Source organism: Alligator mississippiensis, chromosome 10, assembly GCF_030867095.1.
Source record: "Alligator mississippiensis isolate rAllMis1 chromosome 10, rAllMis1, whole genome shotgun sequence".
Lineage (NCBI taxonomy): Eukaryota > Metazoa > Chordata > Crocodylia > Alligatoridae > Alligator > Alligator mississippiensis.
In genome coordinates, this window is record NC_081833.1 from 789,344 (window position 1) to 806,994 (window position 17,651).

At 52.7% G+C, this 17,651-nt stretch overlaps 1 protein-coding gene across 3 annotated transcripts in view; it reads left to right on the top strand.

The window, feature by feature from the left end:
* Window positions 1-959: 959 nt before the first annotated feature.
* The window catches only part of MN1 (MN1 proto-oncogene, transcriptional regulator), a 57,957-nt gene continuing 41,265 nt past the window's right edge, over window positions 960-17,651 (top strand). For 2 of the 3 annotated variants that reach the window (XM_059713322.1, XM_059713323.1), the window contains exon 1: window positions 960-4,449. In XM_059713322.1, coding sequence (XP_059569305.1) covers window positions 1,143-4,449 — 3,307 coding nt within the window. In that variant the 5' untranslated portion in view covers window positions 960-1,142. The remainder of the gene's footprint in view (window positions 4,450-17,651) is intronic. The other variant, XM_059713321.1, reaches the window with a different exon arrangement.

Genomic DNA, 17,651 nt, shown 5'->3' on the forward strand with positions numbered 1-17,651 from the left:
GCGGTTCATACTCCTAGATTTCCTGAGGGAGGAGTAAGCACCTTCAAGATCTCGTTTCTCAGCGGGGCCCTGATGCTGCTCCTCTTCCAGTCAAAGTCGTTCATGTGGGGAGAGGAATCGTTCTGGGAGGGCCGTCGACAGACAGGGCAGCGCTTACACTTCCTTCTCTGATCATTGAAGCTGTAGCAACACAGACTTCTGCAGGCTGGCATCGGCCTCCTGTGGCTGGCTAGCCATCGTACCACGGCAAATTCATGGCTTATTTTCTGCACCGATCATTTTAATACCATGAGAGATGTAGTGCAAGGGCTGTAAGTATAACACGACAACCACGGGCTGCAACGCTGGGTTTGGATCCCGCTGTGCTCCAGGAGTAACTGGGCTCCGCGTTGCTGCTGGCCCCTTCCCTGCTGCAGGAGTGGGGGCTGCTGGCACCGGGGAGCAGCGTGGGGACCGACGGCAGCTGGGACACCCCGGCTTTCTAACTGCGGTGCGCGGTTCTGGCCCTCGGGCGCCAGGGAGTCTCCTTTGCGCAGCAGAACAATGAGTCCCAGGGCTGTGGTCCTCAGGCAGCGTTTTCCAGTTGAGCCGCCCCGCTCTCAGGTTTAGGAGGAGTAGAGCCAGAGTCGTCTTCTCATCAGCTCTCCTTGATCCGCCATGGATGGAGATCAATGTCGGCTGGTGGCCCTCCCTCGGGGATCCCCTGTGCCAAAGTGGAGGTGCCAAGCCCCGCAGCCGGTGGGGCAGGCCGTGCAGCTCCTCCGGCCCCAGGGGCTCCTAGCAGGAGGGCAGGGAGGGTGCTGCTTGCTGCGGGGCAGGGTGCGGGGCGGGAGGCGCGGCGCGGGGAGGAGCGGAGCGGAGCCGGGGCCGCCCCTCGGGCCGGGGGCGGGCGCTGCCTCGACGCCGGCTCCGCCCCGGGCCGCGGCCGGGCCGCGCTCATTGGCGCAGCGCTGGCGGCTGCGGGCTCGGGCTGAAATGCAAAACTTGTGTCCGCGGCTCCGCGCCGGCCGACAGCAGCGAGCAGGCGCCGGAGCCGGAGCCGGGCGGGGGCCGGCAGGGCAGCGCCGCCGTCCGCGTCCGCGTCCGCCCCGTCCCGCGCCATGTGAGCGGCCCGCGCCGGCCCCGCAGCGCAGCGGCCGCGGATGCCCCGCAGCATGTTCGGGCTGGAGCAGTTCGAGCCGCAGCCGCCCGGCCGCAGCCTGGAGCGGCCCTTCGGCGCGGCGCTGCAGCCCCTGGGCGCGCACTTCAAGGCGGCGCCGGGCTTCCCCGCCGACGCGGCGCTGGACCCGCCGCTGCTCGGCATGAACATGAGCCTGGCGCCCGACTACGGCTTCCACGCGCCCCGCGGCGCCGGCCTGGAGCACCCGCCGCCGCCGCCGCAGCAGCCCCAGCCGCAGCCGCAGCCCCAGCCGCAGCCGCAGCCCCAGCAGCACGGCTTCTTCGGCGCGCAGCAGCCGCCCGGCGCCGCGCACCCGCACCCGCACCCGCCCTTCGGCGGCGGCGGCGGCGGCGGCACCGGCGGCTTCGGGCCCGATCCGGGCGCCTCGTGCCTGCACGGCGGGCGGCTGCTGGGCTACGGCGGGCAGGGCCAGGGCCAGGGCCAGCCGCAGGCCGCCTTCGCCGAGGGCTACGAGCAGCACCTGGCCGACCCGCAGGCGGCCGCCGCTGACGGCTTCGCCCCGCCGCCGCGCGCCGACTTCCAGCAGCCGCCGCCGCCGCCGCCGCCGCACCACGGGCCGGTGTCGGGCCACGCCGTGCCCGCGCCCTGCCTGCCGCTGGACCAGTCGCCCAACCGCGCCGCCTCCTTCCACGGCGCCGCCGACTCGCACGGGCTGGAGCGGCGCCTGCCCGCGCCGCCCGACGGCCTGGACTACAGCTACCCCGACGGCGCGGCCGCGCACTTCGACCTGCCCGGCTTCTCGCCCTCCGAGCCCGACGCCCAGGCGCCGCTGCCCGCCTACGGCCGTCCCGGCTTCCCCGTGCCCCGCGGCCCGGCGCTGGGCCTGGCCAAGCCGCCGCAGCACCCGCCGCCGCAGCAGCAGCCCGCGCCGCACGGCGTCTTCTACGAGCGCTTCGGCGGCCGCAAGCTGCCCGCGGCCATGGAGCCGGGCGGGCGCCACGGCCTGATGCAGCCGCCGCAGCCGGGGCTGCTGGCCCGCCAGAGCTCGTGCCCGCCCGCGCTGCCGCGCCAGCCGGCCGCCGAGGCCAGCGTGCCCGACGGGGCGGGCGCGGGGCAGGGCCCGCACGCGCAGCACCAGCACGCGCAGCACCAGCACCAGCACCAGCACCAGCACGCCGCCTTCGAGTACCCCATCCACCGGCTGGAGAACCGCGCCGTGCCCTACGGCGACGCCGTGTTCGGCGTGGGGCAGCCCCCGCCGCCGCCGCCCGCGCCCAGCCAGCGCCTGCAGCACTTCGACGCGCCCTACCTGAGCGCGCCCAAGCGGCCCCGCTTCGACTTCCCCGAGCGCTGCGCGGCCTGGGGCGGCGGCGGCCTGGCGCTCGACACGCACCTGTCGCCCTCCGCCTACGCGGGGCTGCCGGGGGACTTCACGCCGCCGGGCCCCGACGGCTTCGCGCCCGCGCTGCAGGCGCCCGACCTCCAGCAGCAGCAGCAGCAGCAGCAGCAGCAGCAGCAGCATCAGCAGCGGCACAACGCGGCGGCGGCGGCCGCGGCGGCGGCGGCGCTCATGATCAAGCAGATGGCGTCGCGCAGCCAGCACCAGCCCCCGCAGCGGCTGCGCCCGCCCGGCCTGCAGGCGCTCGGCCACCCGGGCGACGTGCACGGCGGCGGCGGCGGCGGCGGCGGCTTCGAGCGGGCGGACGGCGGCGGGGCGCGGGCGGCCTTCGAGGCGGCGCACGTGGACGGCGCCTGGTTCCCGGGCGGGGAGCTGCTGGCGCCGCCGCGCCGCCCGGCCGAGGCGCACGACCTGCTGTTCCGGCCGGGGCTGGAGGCGCTGCCCTCGCCCGGCCTGCACGCGCCCTTCGCGCCCATGCCGTCGCCGGGCGCCGAGCGCCGCGCCCCGTCGGACTTCGCGCCGCCGCCGCCGCAGCCCCCGCAGCAGCCGCCCCCGCAGCAGCAGCCGCAGCAGCAGCCGCCCGGCTTCCCCTTCGGGCCGCCCGGCCGGCAGCCCACGCCGCACGGCGCCTCGCCCGACTTCGCCCCCGCGCCGCGGCCGGCCGCCAGCAAGCTGGGCGCGCTGTCGCTCGGCTCCTTCGGCAAGGCGGGCGGCAAGGACAGCGCCGTGTTCGGGCAGAGCTGCCTGGCCGCGCTCTCCACCGCCTGCCAGAACATGATCGCCAGCCTGGGCGCGCCCAACCTCAACGTCACCTTCGGCAAGAAGAGCCCGCCCGACGGCAAGCGCAAGCTGGGCGCGCCCGAGCCCGACGGCGCGGCCCCGGGGCCCGGCCCCGACTACTACCCGGCGGCCAAGCCGGCGGGCGCGGGGCAGGCGCTGCCCGGGGAGAGCAGCCTGTCGCCGGGCTACGCGCTGGAGGCGGCGCCGGGCCCCGACGGCAAGGCGGCGGCGGCGGCGGCGGGCGGGCGGGGGCGGGGGCGGAGGAAGCGGGACAGCGGGCACGTCAGCCCGGGCAGCTTCTTCGACAAGCTGGCGGCCGACGGCGGGGGCGGCGCGGCGGGGGTGAGCCCGGGGCAGCCGCCGCCGCCGCCGCAGCCCCCGCAGCAGCAGCAGCAGCAGCAAGCGCCGTCGGGGGAGCGCGGCGGCGGCACCCCGCACGACAAGCCGCTGACCTCGCCGTCGTGGGGCAAGGGCGGCGAGCTGCTGCTGGGCGAGCAGCCCGAGCTGCTGGCCTCGCTGGACGGCGCGGCCAAGCCGGACGGCGCCTCGCCGCCCGTGGACTTCGCCGAGGACGTGAGCAGCAGCTACGCGGCCGAGGACGAGGTGTCGTCCAGCTCCGACAAGCCGGCGCGCAGCCCGCTGCTGGGCGGCTCCCCCAAGCTGCCGCCGCCGCCGCGGCCCGAGCACGCCCTGCTCAACGGACAGAAGCCGCTGGCGCTCGGCCTGCTCTCCACCTCTACCTCGACCCCCGACAGCTACGGGCTGAGCAGCACCCACCCCGCCACGCCGGGCCTGGAGCAGGTGCGGACGCCCAGCAGCACGTCCGCGCAGGACGAGATCCACCCGCTGGAGATCCTGCAGGCGCAGATCCAGCTGCAGCGCCAGCAGTTCAGCATCTCCGAGGACCAGCCCCTGGGCCTGAAGAGCAAGAAGGCGGAGTGCGCCGGGCAGAACGGCGACGGCGACCTGGGCGCCTGCTGCCCCGACGGCGGCAAGGGGGCCATGAGCACCATCGACCTGGACTCGCTGATGGCCGAGCACAACTCCACCTGGTACATGCCCGGCGACAAGGCCCTGCTGGACGGGCCGGACGAGGACAAGCCCGTGGCGCCCTGGGAGAAAGCCAAGCCCCAGAACCCCAGCAAAGAAGGTATCTGCCCCTCGGCCCCGTCTCTCCCTCCCTCTCTCTCTCTCTCTCCCCCTGCCTCCCTGCCCGCCCGGTCGGGGACGGGGCCCCGCGCTGGAGGCGCTGCAGTCCGCCTGGACGGCCGCCTCCCCGGGGCGGGGCGGGCACAAAGGCACGATTGTTCTTCCCCGAGCCGGAGGGGAGGCGCGCTGCTGGGGCAGGGCGCGGGGCTCGCGGGTGCCCGGGGAGCTGGGCTGGGCTGAGGAGCCCCCTCCCCGCTCCCGGCCCGCTGCAAGCCACACTGCTCCTGCGGAAGGACCAGAGCAGCCTGCTCTGTGCCCTGAGCCCTGCAGCTAGGATTGCAGACCCTGTCCTGCCCGTTTGACTAACTTCTTGGGTTGGATTAATTAAGCGGGGAAAGTTTTAGAAGATAACAGCAGGGGCTGGGCAGCACCAAGGCAGAGCTCCCCCTTCCCTTCAGGGAGTGGGTGGGTGATATTTAGGAAAGGTACAGAGAGCCTTGTGCGTGCACTCTGGCAGCGAGTGCTTCCTTCCTCAGCAGGGTTTTTCTTCCGTGTTATTAGACAGATTGTGTTGAACGCTGCAGAGAAGGAGTCTGGTCGGTGTGGCAGAGGCGCTCTGGCTAAGGGTGCGAAGCCTCTAACACTTTTAACACAAAGGAAATGTAACATCAGATTCGGGGTTTTGGCAGGATAAAACTTGCTGAGTTGACAGATGTTTAATTTCAACGTTACTTTTCATTTGCGATCTCCTTCAGTATCTAGAGGGCATCATAAATCCATGTGCTGAGAAAAATATATCGATGGAGAGCGGTTCCTTATAAAAGCTACTTAACATAGAGATGACTTCACATTCGATAGGCTGCTATTTTATTGTATCCGGGCAGTTTTTCCCAAGCTCTCTCCTGGCGTGTGTGCATGTGTTATCTGTAATCCGCACACACGTATATCAGAGATGCACACGTGTAGACAGGTCACCCTATACGGCTATGGCCGCGTGCATAATTTAAGCAACATAAATGTGGTATTTGTGTCTTGGGACGCTGATGTTTCATCTCCTTCAGTGCAAGCTGGAGTCAAATCTGCATTCGCTGCCTCCTCCAAAAAGTTGCTTTTTTGCAGCTGGTTTTATTAAGCTGGGGTTTTAGGTAAAGGGAGATATTAGGACCCTGAAAAGGCAGCCGGGGAGGGGTGGGGGGGAGTTTGAAAACTCCGTACATTCCTGCTCCCAGTTCGGGTTGGCTTTCCAGCTTTGGTTTTCCCGAAGCATGAAAGCTACCCCCACTGTTTGTCTCTTTGTTCGTGTTTAATGCCCAGCTCAGGAGATTCTCATTTGAAGCCAGAGTGTTTAGCATGCACAGCAGACTCTAGGAAGCCCATCAGCATTCTCCATGCTTCACCCAGGCAAGGACATAAATTGGTTTGTTTGGGGCCTTTCTTTTCCATTTTTAAATGGAGTTGCACACAGCATCCTTCCTGGCCCCTTCTCTTTTATTGTTTCTTGTACACAACATCTAGATCTGACTGGATCAATAGCTAGTTAGCACAAATCACAGTTCCTGTCAGTTCTACCTTGCCAGACTCTAACACACAGGCACACATTGCACTCTAATTAAAAGCAGATTTGGGGGGGAAAAAATGAAACCAAGAATTTAGATTTTAATATCTCGGATTTAAAAAAAGCCAAAACGATGTTGCATTTTTGTCTCGGGTATTTTTTGTGTGCATGTGACATGAGCTGTTGAATTTGCACGCGCGCACACGCACAGTCCCCCTACATGGATGTTGATTGAAAAACGTCCGGTTTGCTAATCACTGGTGCTCTTGAGGAAGTCGCTTCTTCATTTCCTTGTCATGCGGATCATAAATGCTGTAGGAAGAACAATTCATCACTCCTGTGATAGCTGTTCTCGCTTTCAGGAAAGCTAACGAGTCTCCCTGTGTAAGGATAAGTTTTGCTGCCGCAGAGGTTGATCTAAGTCTGTAACACCGGAGAGATGTATTCCTTCTCCTTTCCCCGTTTCCTGGTGGGAGGTTCAAATGGGCACCTCTTCCAGCCCGGCAGGAGAAGCAGCAAATTCACTGCGATTAGCAGATGCGGTGGTAGGAGACAGTAGATGGGTTATTTTCCTGTGTAAATGAGAACTGTTTCACTGTTGAATCCCATCCTTATGTGTTTGCTGCTGTTAAAGAAAGGGGTTTATGCATCATGTGACTGAAGTTCGCAGCATTTCTAGTTGCCTGGAATTTGCCTAAAATAACATTTGTTGCAATTTGCACTTGTGCGCGTGTAAAACAGGCGTAAGTTCTTAAACATCAGTGCTTTGGATTCAAGCATTAGCAGCATGTAACCCAGCAGAGGGAGAAAGGACCTGCATTTATTATGGCTTTTAATTTTATTAGTATTCTAGTACTCTGATTGCTCAGACTTGCTTGCTGAGTTTCTGTATATGCAATATACCCACTGGGATGTGGGGGGAGAGAGAGCCTCCTCTGATTCATACATAACGTAAAACTACTTCAGGCTGCATTGATTCTTCTGTGCACTTCTTCAGGGAGGGCAGCGTGGTGTGAACTGGAGAGGTTTGAACTCCTGGACTTTTGAAATCAGCACTCCGTATTCTCCAGGTCGTTATCAAAAGTGTGCGTGTGCGTGCATGCGTGTGCAAGAGAGAGCGCAAGAAGGGAGGGGATTTGAAGATCCGGTTCTACTGGGATTCTGGGAATGTTTAAATGAAGTGTTTTCTCACACTCAGTAGTCGGGGATCGCTTCAAAGGTTCTGTTAACACCCAAATTATCAGAGGAAGACCTGTTTGAGTGTTGCCCCGGCTGCCCAGGTCCGCCCTGGTTCTGGGTGGTGACATCAGAATAGATAGTGGCCACATCTGTCACGTTTTGCGTGAGCGGTGACTTGATGGGTAGATGGCAAGACAATGTCAGGACGCTGGCGTATTGCACGCACGCTGAAACACGCGGCCTTTCTGACACGAGTGTATTTGTGGAACTTGCACGTATTTGGAAGTTTCATCCGATTCTCTTTGCTTTTATAGTTCTTTAAATTAGGAGTATTTCTAATATAAAGTTCTGTGTACTGAGGTGACCCGTGTGCCTCCCTGCACCCCAACCCCAACCCCCGCCCCTCCTCCCCCCCCACCTAAAAAAAAAACCCCAAACCAAAATCAAGCCCCACAGACTGGATATAATTTAATGCCTTTCACTGCTTTCCACCCAGCACTTAAATGTCCTTCATTATTAACTGAGTCACTGTAAAGAAATATTGTTGACTCTTAACACACAGCTCAGTGTAAGGAGGGACCAGACCCAGTGTGGTTTTAAAGCTCAGCAAGAATTTATTATGGCTAATTTGACTAAACTAGGAAAACTGTGGCTTGAATGAAGTTGATTAATACATTCTGGGAGGCCAGTAGTTAAGTTCTTGGAGGGTTTTTTCCCCCCTGTTGAAATTTTGAAGGTCCATATTGATGCCTTCACTTGACATTTGCACCGCAGGAATATGTAACCTAAAACCACGCAGGTGTTAATCGGGGAGAATGTAAATAGATGTGGTTACCCTCTGTGGCTCTTGTAAATGAAAATGGGCAAATTCCAAGGCATGTCCAGTCCAGTCGGTTTTACGTTTCCATCTATGGTTCTTTGCTAATTTTTCATAGTAATGATGAACTTATTTTTTGAGCAAGGCCACCAGCATAAAACATTAACCAACCAATTACATTTGCACATTTCTACTAAGTATTAATGAACCATTGAGATTGGCTGCTGGTCCTTGTCATATAGACGCGGTCTTTTGCTTCCCCGTATATTCTGTGGTAGTTTAAAAAATATATAAAACCAACCCCGCTGCATTCTTGGAGAGGCTTTACCAAGGGAATACATTTGCTTATTAAAGCAGAGTTTGTCAGAATTCAAACACACAAATACCAGTGCATGCAGCATCTGATATAAGATTCATTTGTGCTCTAATAAGGATTATTGGGAATTAGTTCGCTCTGGCCAAACTCACTGTAGTTTAACAGCAGTGAATTTTTCTGACTCCTATTGGTATTGTGTTAGTTTGATAGAGGTAGTTAAACTTCCACGAGGAATTTTAACAGTTACCAGAAATGCAGCTACCTTTGCCAAGAAGTTATGTGATATACACTGTAGATATGAAATATCCATCTTTAATAAATGATCTGGGTTAGCGGGCAGACTTATGGGCAGGCAATACTCCCTCTGCAGATTGTAAGGAAGATTTCAGCGTGCATTTAGATTTGGATTTAACGCTATCTTTCTAAACCATTCTGATGTAGGAAAAGAAAATCTGCACGATTGTTTGTGGCCGGTTTTGGCTTCATTTGAATGACAATGGCACCATATCGTTTAGGCTGCCCAATCACTGGCTCTCGGTATCATTTAGTAGAAAACGCTCTTGTTCAGAAGTGTTTGTTTCTCCGTTATGTTCCCAGAGACACGATATTCATAGGGTTATCTGTCAAATATCGGAGAAGGGGCAAGGTAGAATTTTCTCTATTGACTGCTCTGACCTTTTTGACAATTTTTTTTTTTTTTAGTGCAGAAAGTGTGTGGATTTATTGCCCTTTGAGTAACTCTTGTGAGCATTGTGGGGGGTTTTCTGTCTCTCTCTCTTTTTCTTCTTACTCTTGCCTGTTTTTTCCTTTACATGCTTCAGCCCAGAATAGCAAATATAACGTAATTTTATTGAAAATTAGCACCAGTTCAGACTTGGCTTGCGGTGGGCTATTAAAACAAAACAAATTTATATTATTAGGATGAGGTTTAGCTAGGGGATTACCTGAGTAAGGAGCTTGTGTGCACGTGTGTGTGTGTGTCAGAGAGAGAGACTAAGGACATTTGGGGAGGTATTTTTTCAATTCACAATGCTGAATGTTTAGATCTTGGTGGGTAAAGGGAACACGATGAAGCTAGATATTAAGGTAAAAGCGGGGCGTCGTTCTCCTGCGTGCTTATATTGCACAGCATCCCTTTTCAATTGTGTGTGTGTAACGTATGGTTCTTTTCTAACATGGTTTTATTTATGCTTGGACACTTTACTATAAAAACTGTAAGTCAGGATTTTTTTTTTCCCCGAAAAAAGAGTTAGCGCTAGATGCTACTCCAAGATACTCCTGTTCCTTTGTTGTTCCTGAGTAACAAATTCTGATTTTATATGGCACCAAATAAAAGAGTGACCCAAAACTAAACACCCTTCTGATGAGTGTAACAATTAAATCCTCGCCTCCCCAGTTTCCTGGGCCAGCGTGAGGGCTCTGGTACAGCAAAATGCTTTTATATAGGCACATAAAATTTTAGTACTAGACAAATGACTGTTTCATTATTTACTGTGGATATTTAGAAGTAACTATGCGTACGCCGGTGTGCATGCGCTCGCGTGTGCACGAGACAAGTACAGGTCTGGCAAAAATATACAACGCTGACTTGTCAGGACTCGGTAGGATTTCCCCCCGTGTTCCAGAAGCTGGCTGTATTGGTGTTTGACGAGACTCTTCTCGTGGGGTAACAAACAGGGATTTATTGATTGATTTTCTTTCTTTTTTTCTTGATGCAAAACTTCCCGGAGGTCCCCCAAAACAGTTGCATCACTGGTTTCTGGGCTGCTTTTAAAAATCCCTAATGTAATAGGTGAATTCTTGGGGAAAGTGATTGTTGCCTGTTTTGTAACCACTGTAAAATAGATCCTCTTGACCATATTTTCAGGCCGGAAGGCTTCGTATGCATAATGGCATAGATAATCGGTGTCAACCTCAGAATACCAATCGGGAGCCGGCCTCTAATGCAGGCACTAGCAATCATGCCATCAAATTACGCTGGCTTCTTGTCTTGGAAACCAAAAAGAGTTGTGTGCGTCTTTTCAGGAGGAAAATGTATTCTATTTGGGATCTCTCTTTTTTTGTTTTTAATTTTAAGGAAGAAGAGTTGAGCCGTATTGTCTTAAGAAAGGCTATTTAAAAAAAATGTGCCTCGTTCCTGAGGGTTGGACTCGGTGCACTTGGTAGTCAGTCCTCTGTTACGCGAAGGCTTTCACTTTGGGGAGATGTGGCACAGAACGGGATGTATTATCTGAAATTGCACTGAAGATCCTTTTGCTTCATCTTAGACCTGCAAAATCCAGCCTGATTTTTCCGCGCCGTGGTTATGTTATCCAACGTTCAGTCTTTCAAATAGATATTAAACAGATTTTTTGTCTCTTGCTTGTAAGTGGAAGTACACTCGGACGTATCAATTATTAATGCTGTTGCTACAAAGACACGAATATCTTCTGCAGTTGGCTACTTCTTGCTGTTTGAAATGTCTTTTGCATTATAGTCTTGTTAAAATGTTGCTAATTATCAATACCTCCCCCCACTCTTTTTGTGGAAATATGGCACAGAGAGAAGTTTCTTACAATGTGAAGCATGTTTCAAGGAGGGTATGCTAGAGCTCCAAAGTCAAACACCCCTTACATTGAAGACTGTAAATTTAACAGCTGGAGGTCTAATCCATTAATTTTAACAAGCTGACTTTCGTATTACTTCAAAGAGAGCATCTGAGATGATCCTGCATTGCAAAACCAGCCAGTCTTTGTTTTGCTCCTCTGCTTTCAAATGACAAAAGGCCACAGACCTGGGGGAGAAGGCATTTAGGTTTCCCTGACTTGGCGCAGGCAGTTGTGTGCCTTGCTGGTCCGCAGGCGTGCTCCTTTCTAACTGTGCTTGACTAGCGTTGCACTTAGCGTCATTTTAAAAGCATTGCCACTTATTTGATTAGGGTTTCTCTGACACTTGTTTTCGTTCCTCAGTCATCAGGGCCAGCCCAGTGGTTGGTTTTAGAGACCTCGGACTTGTTCAGCACAGGCGAAGGGGCTCGTGCCTCTTCAGGAAACCGTGTGTAAATACACAGCGTGCTGCTTTTGGGTGGGACTGGGGCTAATCCCCCGGTACCCTTTCAACGGTGAGCATCAGTCAAGTGATGGGGTGATGCTGATGGATTCGCAAGTGGTGGCTCTTACTTAAAACTGTTCGCTCCCAACGATGCACGCGCACATCAGCCATTCGCAGTTAGTAAAAACCACCTCTTGTCTGTATGTTAAACTTTTATTGGAAGGGTTATTTAGGGTGGCTTGTGCTCTTACAATTGTTACTGCTTCTCTGTGCTATTTTAACTGGAAGCATTGCAGGGCCTGAAGCTGCAGCTTCTGGATTTCTGTGAGGCTTTGAGGGTTGTGGGAAGAAGCCCCCTCTGGTTTGGTTTGCACAAATCTGGTCGTGTTTAAGTGCGACAGTGAGAGATTTTGCATTAAAGTAAATAGCGTTCTTTTGAGATTAGACGCACAAACAGCGTGTGCACGAGGCCTGCGCAGCGCTGCTAGCGCTTCGCTGCGCAGTGCTTTATTCCAAGGTCCACTTGACGTCTTTTGTCGAGGTGCTTGGAGGGCTGCTTGCACTTTTATGCATTTGGCTTGTTTTAACTTCTGCTCAACATTTAGCGCATCTGAGAAGCTAGATGATGTGAAATGATTTGCAATATAATTTTCCCCTTTATTTGGATGCGGGTTGATAGGCCTTTGGGGACTTGATGTTCATGATTACAGGGAAACGTTTAATCAGTCAGTCAATATGAGGCAGGATATTTATGTGGTAAATTATATCTTTAAAAATTAAGGCTAATGTTAACAACATTTTATAAAGAATCTGGATTGCTCATAAAAAGATCCTAATGCTGAAGAAGGGCTGCCCTTTGCATAAAAACATTCAAACCTAATAAAAATCCTTCCTTAGTTTAGCATTAAGATTTTAAATGTACTTAGGAACAGAAAAGCATGTGCAAACAAGTGGGTAGGTGGCATACTATTTACCATTTAAAACCTGTTTGGTGGCCAAAGTAATAAATAACTTGGTCAGTAAATCCTTGGAGATGAGAACTGTACTGGTATAAGTAGGAGGCTGGAATTTTAGGATTTTTCTATCTTTTTTTTTTCCTTTCCAGAAAAACTTTTGTTCACATTCTCTGTAACTTCCTATTTCGTGACATTTAAAAACCTTTCAGTCTTGTGTGAGCGAAGTGACAAAACTTGAAGGATGGAAATAGTGGAAGGCGATTCTAAAAAATAAAATGAGACCGCGCCGCAACCACGGAGGTGTCCCGGGGGATGCTGCGCTGCCCGTGCTCTCCGATCCACTGGTCGAGATGGAGCTTTTCATTGTCTGTAAGGCTAATGCAGCCACGTAGAAGAGACGAGGGGTGTGCGTGAGGATCCCGTCTCTTGGCTAAATGGCACAGTCGGTCAGTTCGTTACCATTGCACTTATGGAGACTTGGGTTTATGCGTGGCTTCGATTGCACTGGAATCTGTTCGAAGGGTCCCATTTTTCTTATTGTTTAAAAGCGTTGTCTTAGTGTCATAAATGGGCCTGGCACGATATGCTGCGTTTTACACATCTGAGAGGCATTGCCTGTCGTGAAGAATTTCTAGCCGAGTATGATGAGAGAGACGAGCCCAGCACCAGAGGAGAGACCGGTCAGTCCCTGGTGAGCGTGCAGCCCTGTGACGAAATGACTGTGGCATTGAGCACAACTTTTCCGAGTTGGCAGCCTTTGTCCAGGATATGCCGAGGACCGGAAAAGGTTCCCGAAGCTGGAGCGGTGTGGTTTGCAGACCAGGACGGAAGTGGCCTGCTCAGGGACCTGGAGCTCGAGTAGCCCACGCGGCTGTAAGTTAGAAGTGAGCTAAGTTTGGTAAGCACGCGCGCTCACGCCGTCCCAGCCTCTGACTCCTACCGCTAGGAAATGCACCTAAGTGCCTTACAACGGGAAGAAGTGTGAAAGACCCTCTCGCTCGGTAATCGAGTCTTGTGCGCCAGTTGTGTTTTTCTTACTTCGGGTGGGGGGATCTCTGGAGTCCAACTGTCCTCCTCGAAGGTTTCTCTCCTTTCCCACTGAGACGGGGAAAGGAAACACAACTGCCAGTGGGTCTGAAACAGGGCGTCTGTAATAACGCGCATCCGTTTGTCAGACCTGAGCGATAGCAAAGGAAACCGAAGTGATGTACAGTAAAACCCTGGCATGAAGTGGGCCCTTCCTTTGTTCAGGAAGGACCAAGAGTGCAGAGGAGCCGCTGGGCGACTTGTTTGACTTATTTTGGTCCTTCAAACTGCCTTTTAAATGACGGCACTAAGTTAAGCATCTTGTGTCCTTTTAATAACATAGCATAATAGCACCAAGAAGGCTGCAGTGTTGAATACATCACAGATGCGCAAGAGTAGGTGGCTAACTTTATGTATTAATAGATAGCTTTAATTTGCATAACGTGCTTTGTTTAATTTTTCCATTGGCTCCAGAATGACGATTTAAAAGCTTCTTGGTGCACTTGAGGGGTGCAGAGACTTCACCCCAAATAGTTTCAGAAGCAGAACAATTCAAGTCAGCCTGCTGTACAGGATTCTGCCACATCCTATTTGTACTCATCGCTTAAAATAATGATGGCAAAATAAGTACTACAGACGAGGCAATCCCGAAAAGCTTTAAAAGTAGTAAAAGCAGTGGTCAGCGAGCGTGTTAACAAAGAGCGGGTGGTGGGTACTGGTCCAGGTGTCTTTCACTTGGGTCAGGCACAGCCAGTCTCAAACTCCATTTAAAAAACAAGACGCAAAATAAAACCAAAGTCATTTTCTAGAGATCAAAATAGCGGCAATCAGTACGAGCATGTGTTGATGCAGTAATCATGCTGTAGCCCTCTTGGCTACCCTCGAGGAGAGGCACATGATGTCTTTCTGTGATCAGAGGAGCAACCGGCGCCCTCGCTGCATGTGTTCTCACGTGTGATTCCTAGGTTTTCGAGGTGTGTGGTGTGGTGTGGTGTGGTGTGGTGTGGTGTGGTGTGGTGGGGGCTGGGGCTGGGGGGCGTGGGGGGAAGAGAGCTTTCTGAATACAATTGAAGACTAGCACAAGCTGTTTGGAAATAGGAAAGACCACACAGATGTACAGAAGCAAAATCCTTCTTGATTCTTTTGTTCCAGTCAGTAGAAAGTTTCAGAGCATCAATTTTTAATTCATTGTAGCTGTCTGCAGAATAGGTATGAGTTTAGTTGGCATGCTCGCTGTGCTGGGAGATGGAGGCAGTGGTCATGTGAAAAGTTACAAATTGAACCCTAAAGAAACCACCAAATCCTTGGAGTTACTAACAGCTTCCACTTGTGCGCGTACAAAACGGTACCAGATATTCTTGTCTAAAGAAACGTGTCCTGCGGATGCATCGTGCTAACACACTTCATTGCTTTCGCTTGCTTGGACTGACACACATCCAAAAACCGACATACACGGGGCTTCAGAAATGGAGAGGAGCTTGCTGCTCTCCCTGCATCGGGTCGCAAATCTCCTGTATTGCATGAGCAGCTTGTTGTAGTCCTACTTCTGATTTCTTTGACAGTGGCTAATGAGAGTATAGCTTCAACTTGCTGGCTGCCAGATGAGTGCTGCAAATCTTTGCTTCCGTGAGCTGACAAATGTTGCCTTTAAAATGTGTTTGGTTTTTTTTTTTCAGAGAGTGATTACGTTTTAGTCCAAATAATTACCCCAAGCCTTTCACATTTGGGTAATTTCTTTAAACTCCATTTATACAAATGACTCTCAAATATTTTTCAGTCGCAGAAAAGAGTAGGTTGAAAATCTCTTTCTTGAATCGGGCAAATATGAACTTCAAGAGCTGGAAAAACATGCCATTGGAGAGACTGTGATACAATTACATTTTTATGTCTGCCTTTTTAAGCATTATGAAGGGATGGTTGCTGGCCCTAAATTTGGAAAGATTTTAATGTAAACTTTAAAACAGAAGTAGTTTCCTGTAGTTACCACATTGCAGCGAAGACTTCAGCTAGGTAAAGGGGATAAAACTGTTTACTGTCCAGTGGTATCAGCCATTATTGCTGCCTCTCTGTGCTCCTAGTTTCACAGATGCATGTTTTTGCTATGCTAATTGTCCAAAAAGCCAGCTGAAGCAATCTGGAGATGAGAACTGTCAAGGGAACAGTGCTAAGGAAGTGGCTTAGTCTTCACTCCTAGGTTGTTTTTTTTGGGGGGTGATAATTATACTTTTATTCGGGTGCGCTACATCTGTATTTTGCTCATATGTGGGACATTGTGTTATACAGTCCAGAACTTCAAATGTGGTGTTGATTTTACGTGCATGCCTGTTCGGACAAAACCTGATAAATAGGCCTGTTTTGTTCTGGGATCCTTTTGACCTTCTCCATGGAGCACATTCCTACTGCTTTTTCTTTTAATATATATGGAAAAGGCCATAATACTGAACCCAGAGTTACTTGTTTCAAATTGCATCGCTTATAGTCGCATTCAGATTGAAGAAACTGGTTTTAGTGGGAGGGCAGTGACTGGTTTATGGTTTTAAAACCAGTTGTGTTCTTTGTTTGGGTGTGATGGTAACTCCTGGAGCCTGGAAACGACCTGCATCCTTTTCAGCACGGTAGCGCCACGCCATGGTGGTTTTGGATCCTGTTGGGCAGCGACGTGGTGTTAAGCAGCGGCTGTTCTTGCTTCAGGTCTCTAAAAGAAACTACCAAAAATGATTGGAAAGCTGATCGAGTCAGTGGGAATGTGCTCTCCTGTTCTCACTCCACCATCATTTAAAATGTGCTCTCCTTTTCCTTCCCCGCCGTGGGGAAACTCACTCTGAATTGGGGTTGCTTTAATGGTTTTGAAGACTGCTCCTGCTTTCCACCCTGCTCTGGCCCAAATAGTAACGCGAGAAGGGCCCATTACTGAGCTGTAAGAGAATACTATAAATGGGTTATGCAGAAAAACCATTTAGATAAAAATGCAATTTTCCCTTCCACACACAGTGCTAAGAATTAATAGCACATTTGTTCTAAATGGGTACTTTCATATTATATTTTTATCCTAATGAAATTCTTTCCAAAACAGGAGTGTTTCATTTAAAATTTTTGAGCAAAATTGATCTGCCTTTATCCCAACCAAACTGGTGTCCCAGTTTTCTGCAGTGGCTTTTTTTTTTCTTTTCTCCCCGCTAGTTAAATCTTGCTGGAAAGGCTGTTACTTTAGAATAATTTGGAACTTTGTGCAAACTCCGTGCATGCTTGAAAACTGCACCTTGGGACCCAGATACGGGCTCAGATTGATTCTTCTTCCCGTCTCCTGGCTGTAAGTTGCTGGGTATTTCTTATACATGAAATTCCACATTTTGATTTGTTCCTTTCGACCGAATGCTCTGGATGTCAATTGTGCTCTGCCTGCCTCGGTTATGAGCTCTCAGCTCACGGTCGCAAAGCAAGGCAGACACTAATATGTCACTTACTGAGTCATTTTTGCAAGAAATACTACGGGAGAGAGAACTACCAAAGCCAAAGGTTAGATGGCTACTTTGTGGTCTCTGCCGAGTTTCCCCTGTGAGGGTGTTGGGAAATAATCCATCATTTTAATAAACCCACAGCACAGATGGTTCCCTTGAATGCATCATTATATGCGACTGTGAGCGAACGTTTTGTGACAATAGTACCCAGAACCATTTCTTTGAATGTTTTTAAGCATCTCTGAAATGATTTCTTAACAAACAGCTTTTCCCCTGGAAGTGAAGAAATACCCGGTGGAAAAGGAGGGCGTGCGGGGCCGGGGGCAGAGGGAGGGGGCCGGCGGTACAAAGCCCCGCGGGCAGGGAGAACGAAAGCTGCTGCAGAGCCGGCCTGGGCTTGGCGGTGCGGCTGCTCTCGTTTCCCTTGTTGGGCGGTTCGTAGAGCGCCGCAAGGCCCGTGCTTTCCTCGAAGGGTTGTGGTAGTGACTTCGGTGCCAAGTGGGTCAGGGCAGCACGTCCCACCCGCCGTTCTGTCCCTAGCCTGTCCCGTGAGGCCTGGCCTGGAGCAGGAAACGGGTGCCGAGTTCTCCTCCCCGGCTGGGCACTTTGCACAGTTTGGAGGTGCGCGCACCCTGCTCGTGGTTGGCAAGAATTCCTCTCCCTCTGCAGTCTTAGCATTATCTTGCTGTTTTCTTTTTAGGGCAATTATATCACAACCAGGCCCCAATGTGCTGCTGTCATTGACTCCAGCTTCATGCAGTCATGGGTCATTAGCCAGTGCATGTGAAAGCCAAGGTATTTTTTCTTCCCTCTGACAGCTTTTCCTTGGATTAGAAGAAACAGTTCCCTGATATGAGTGAGTAATG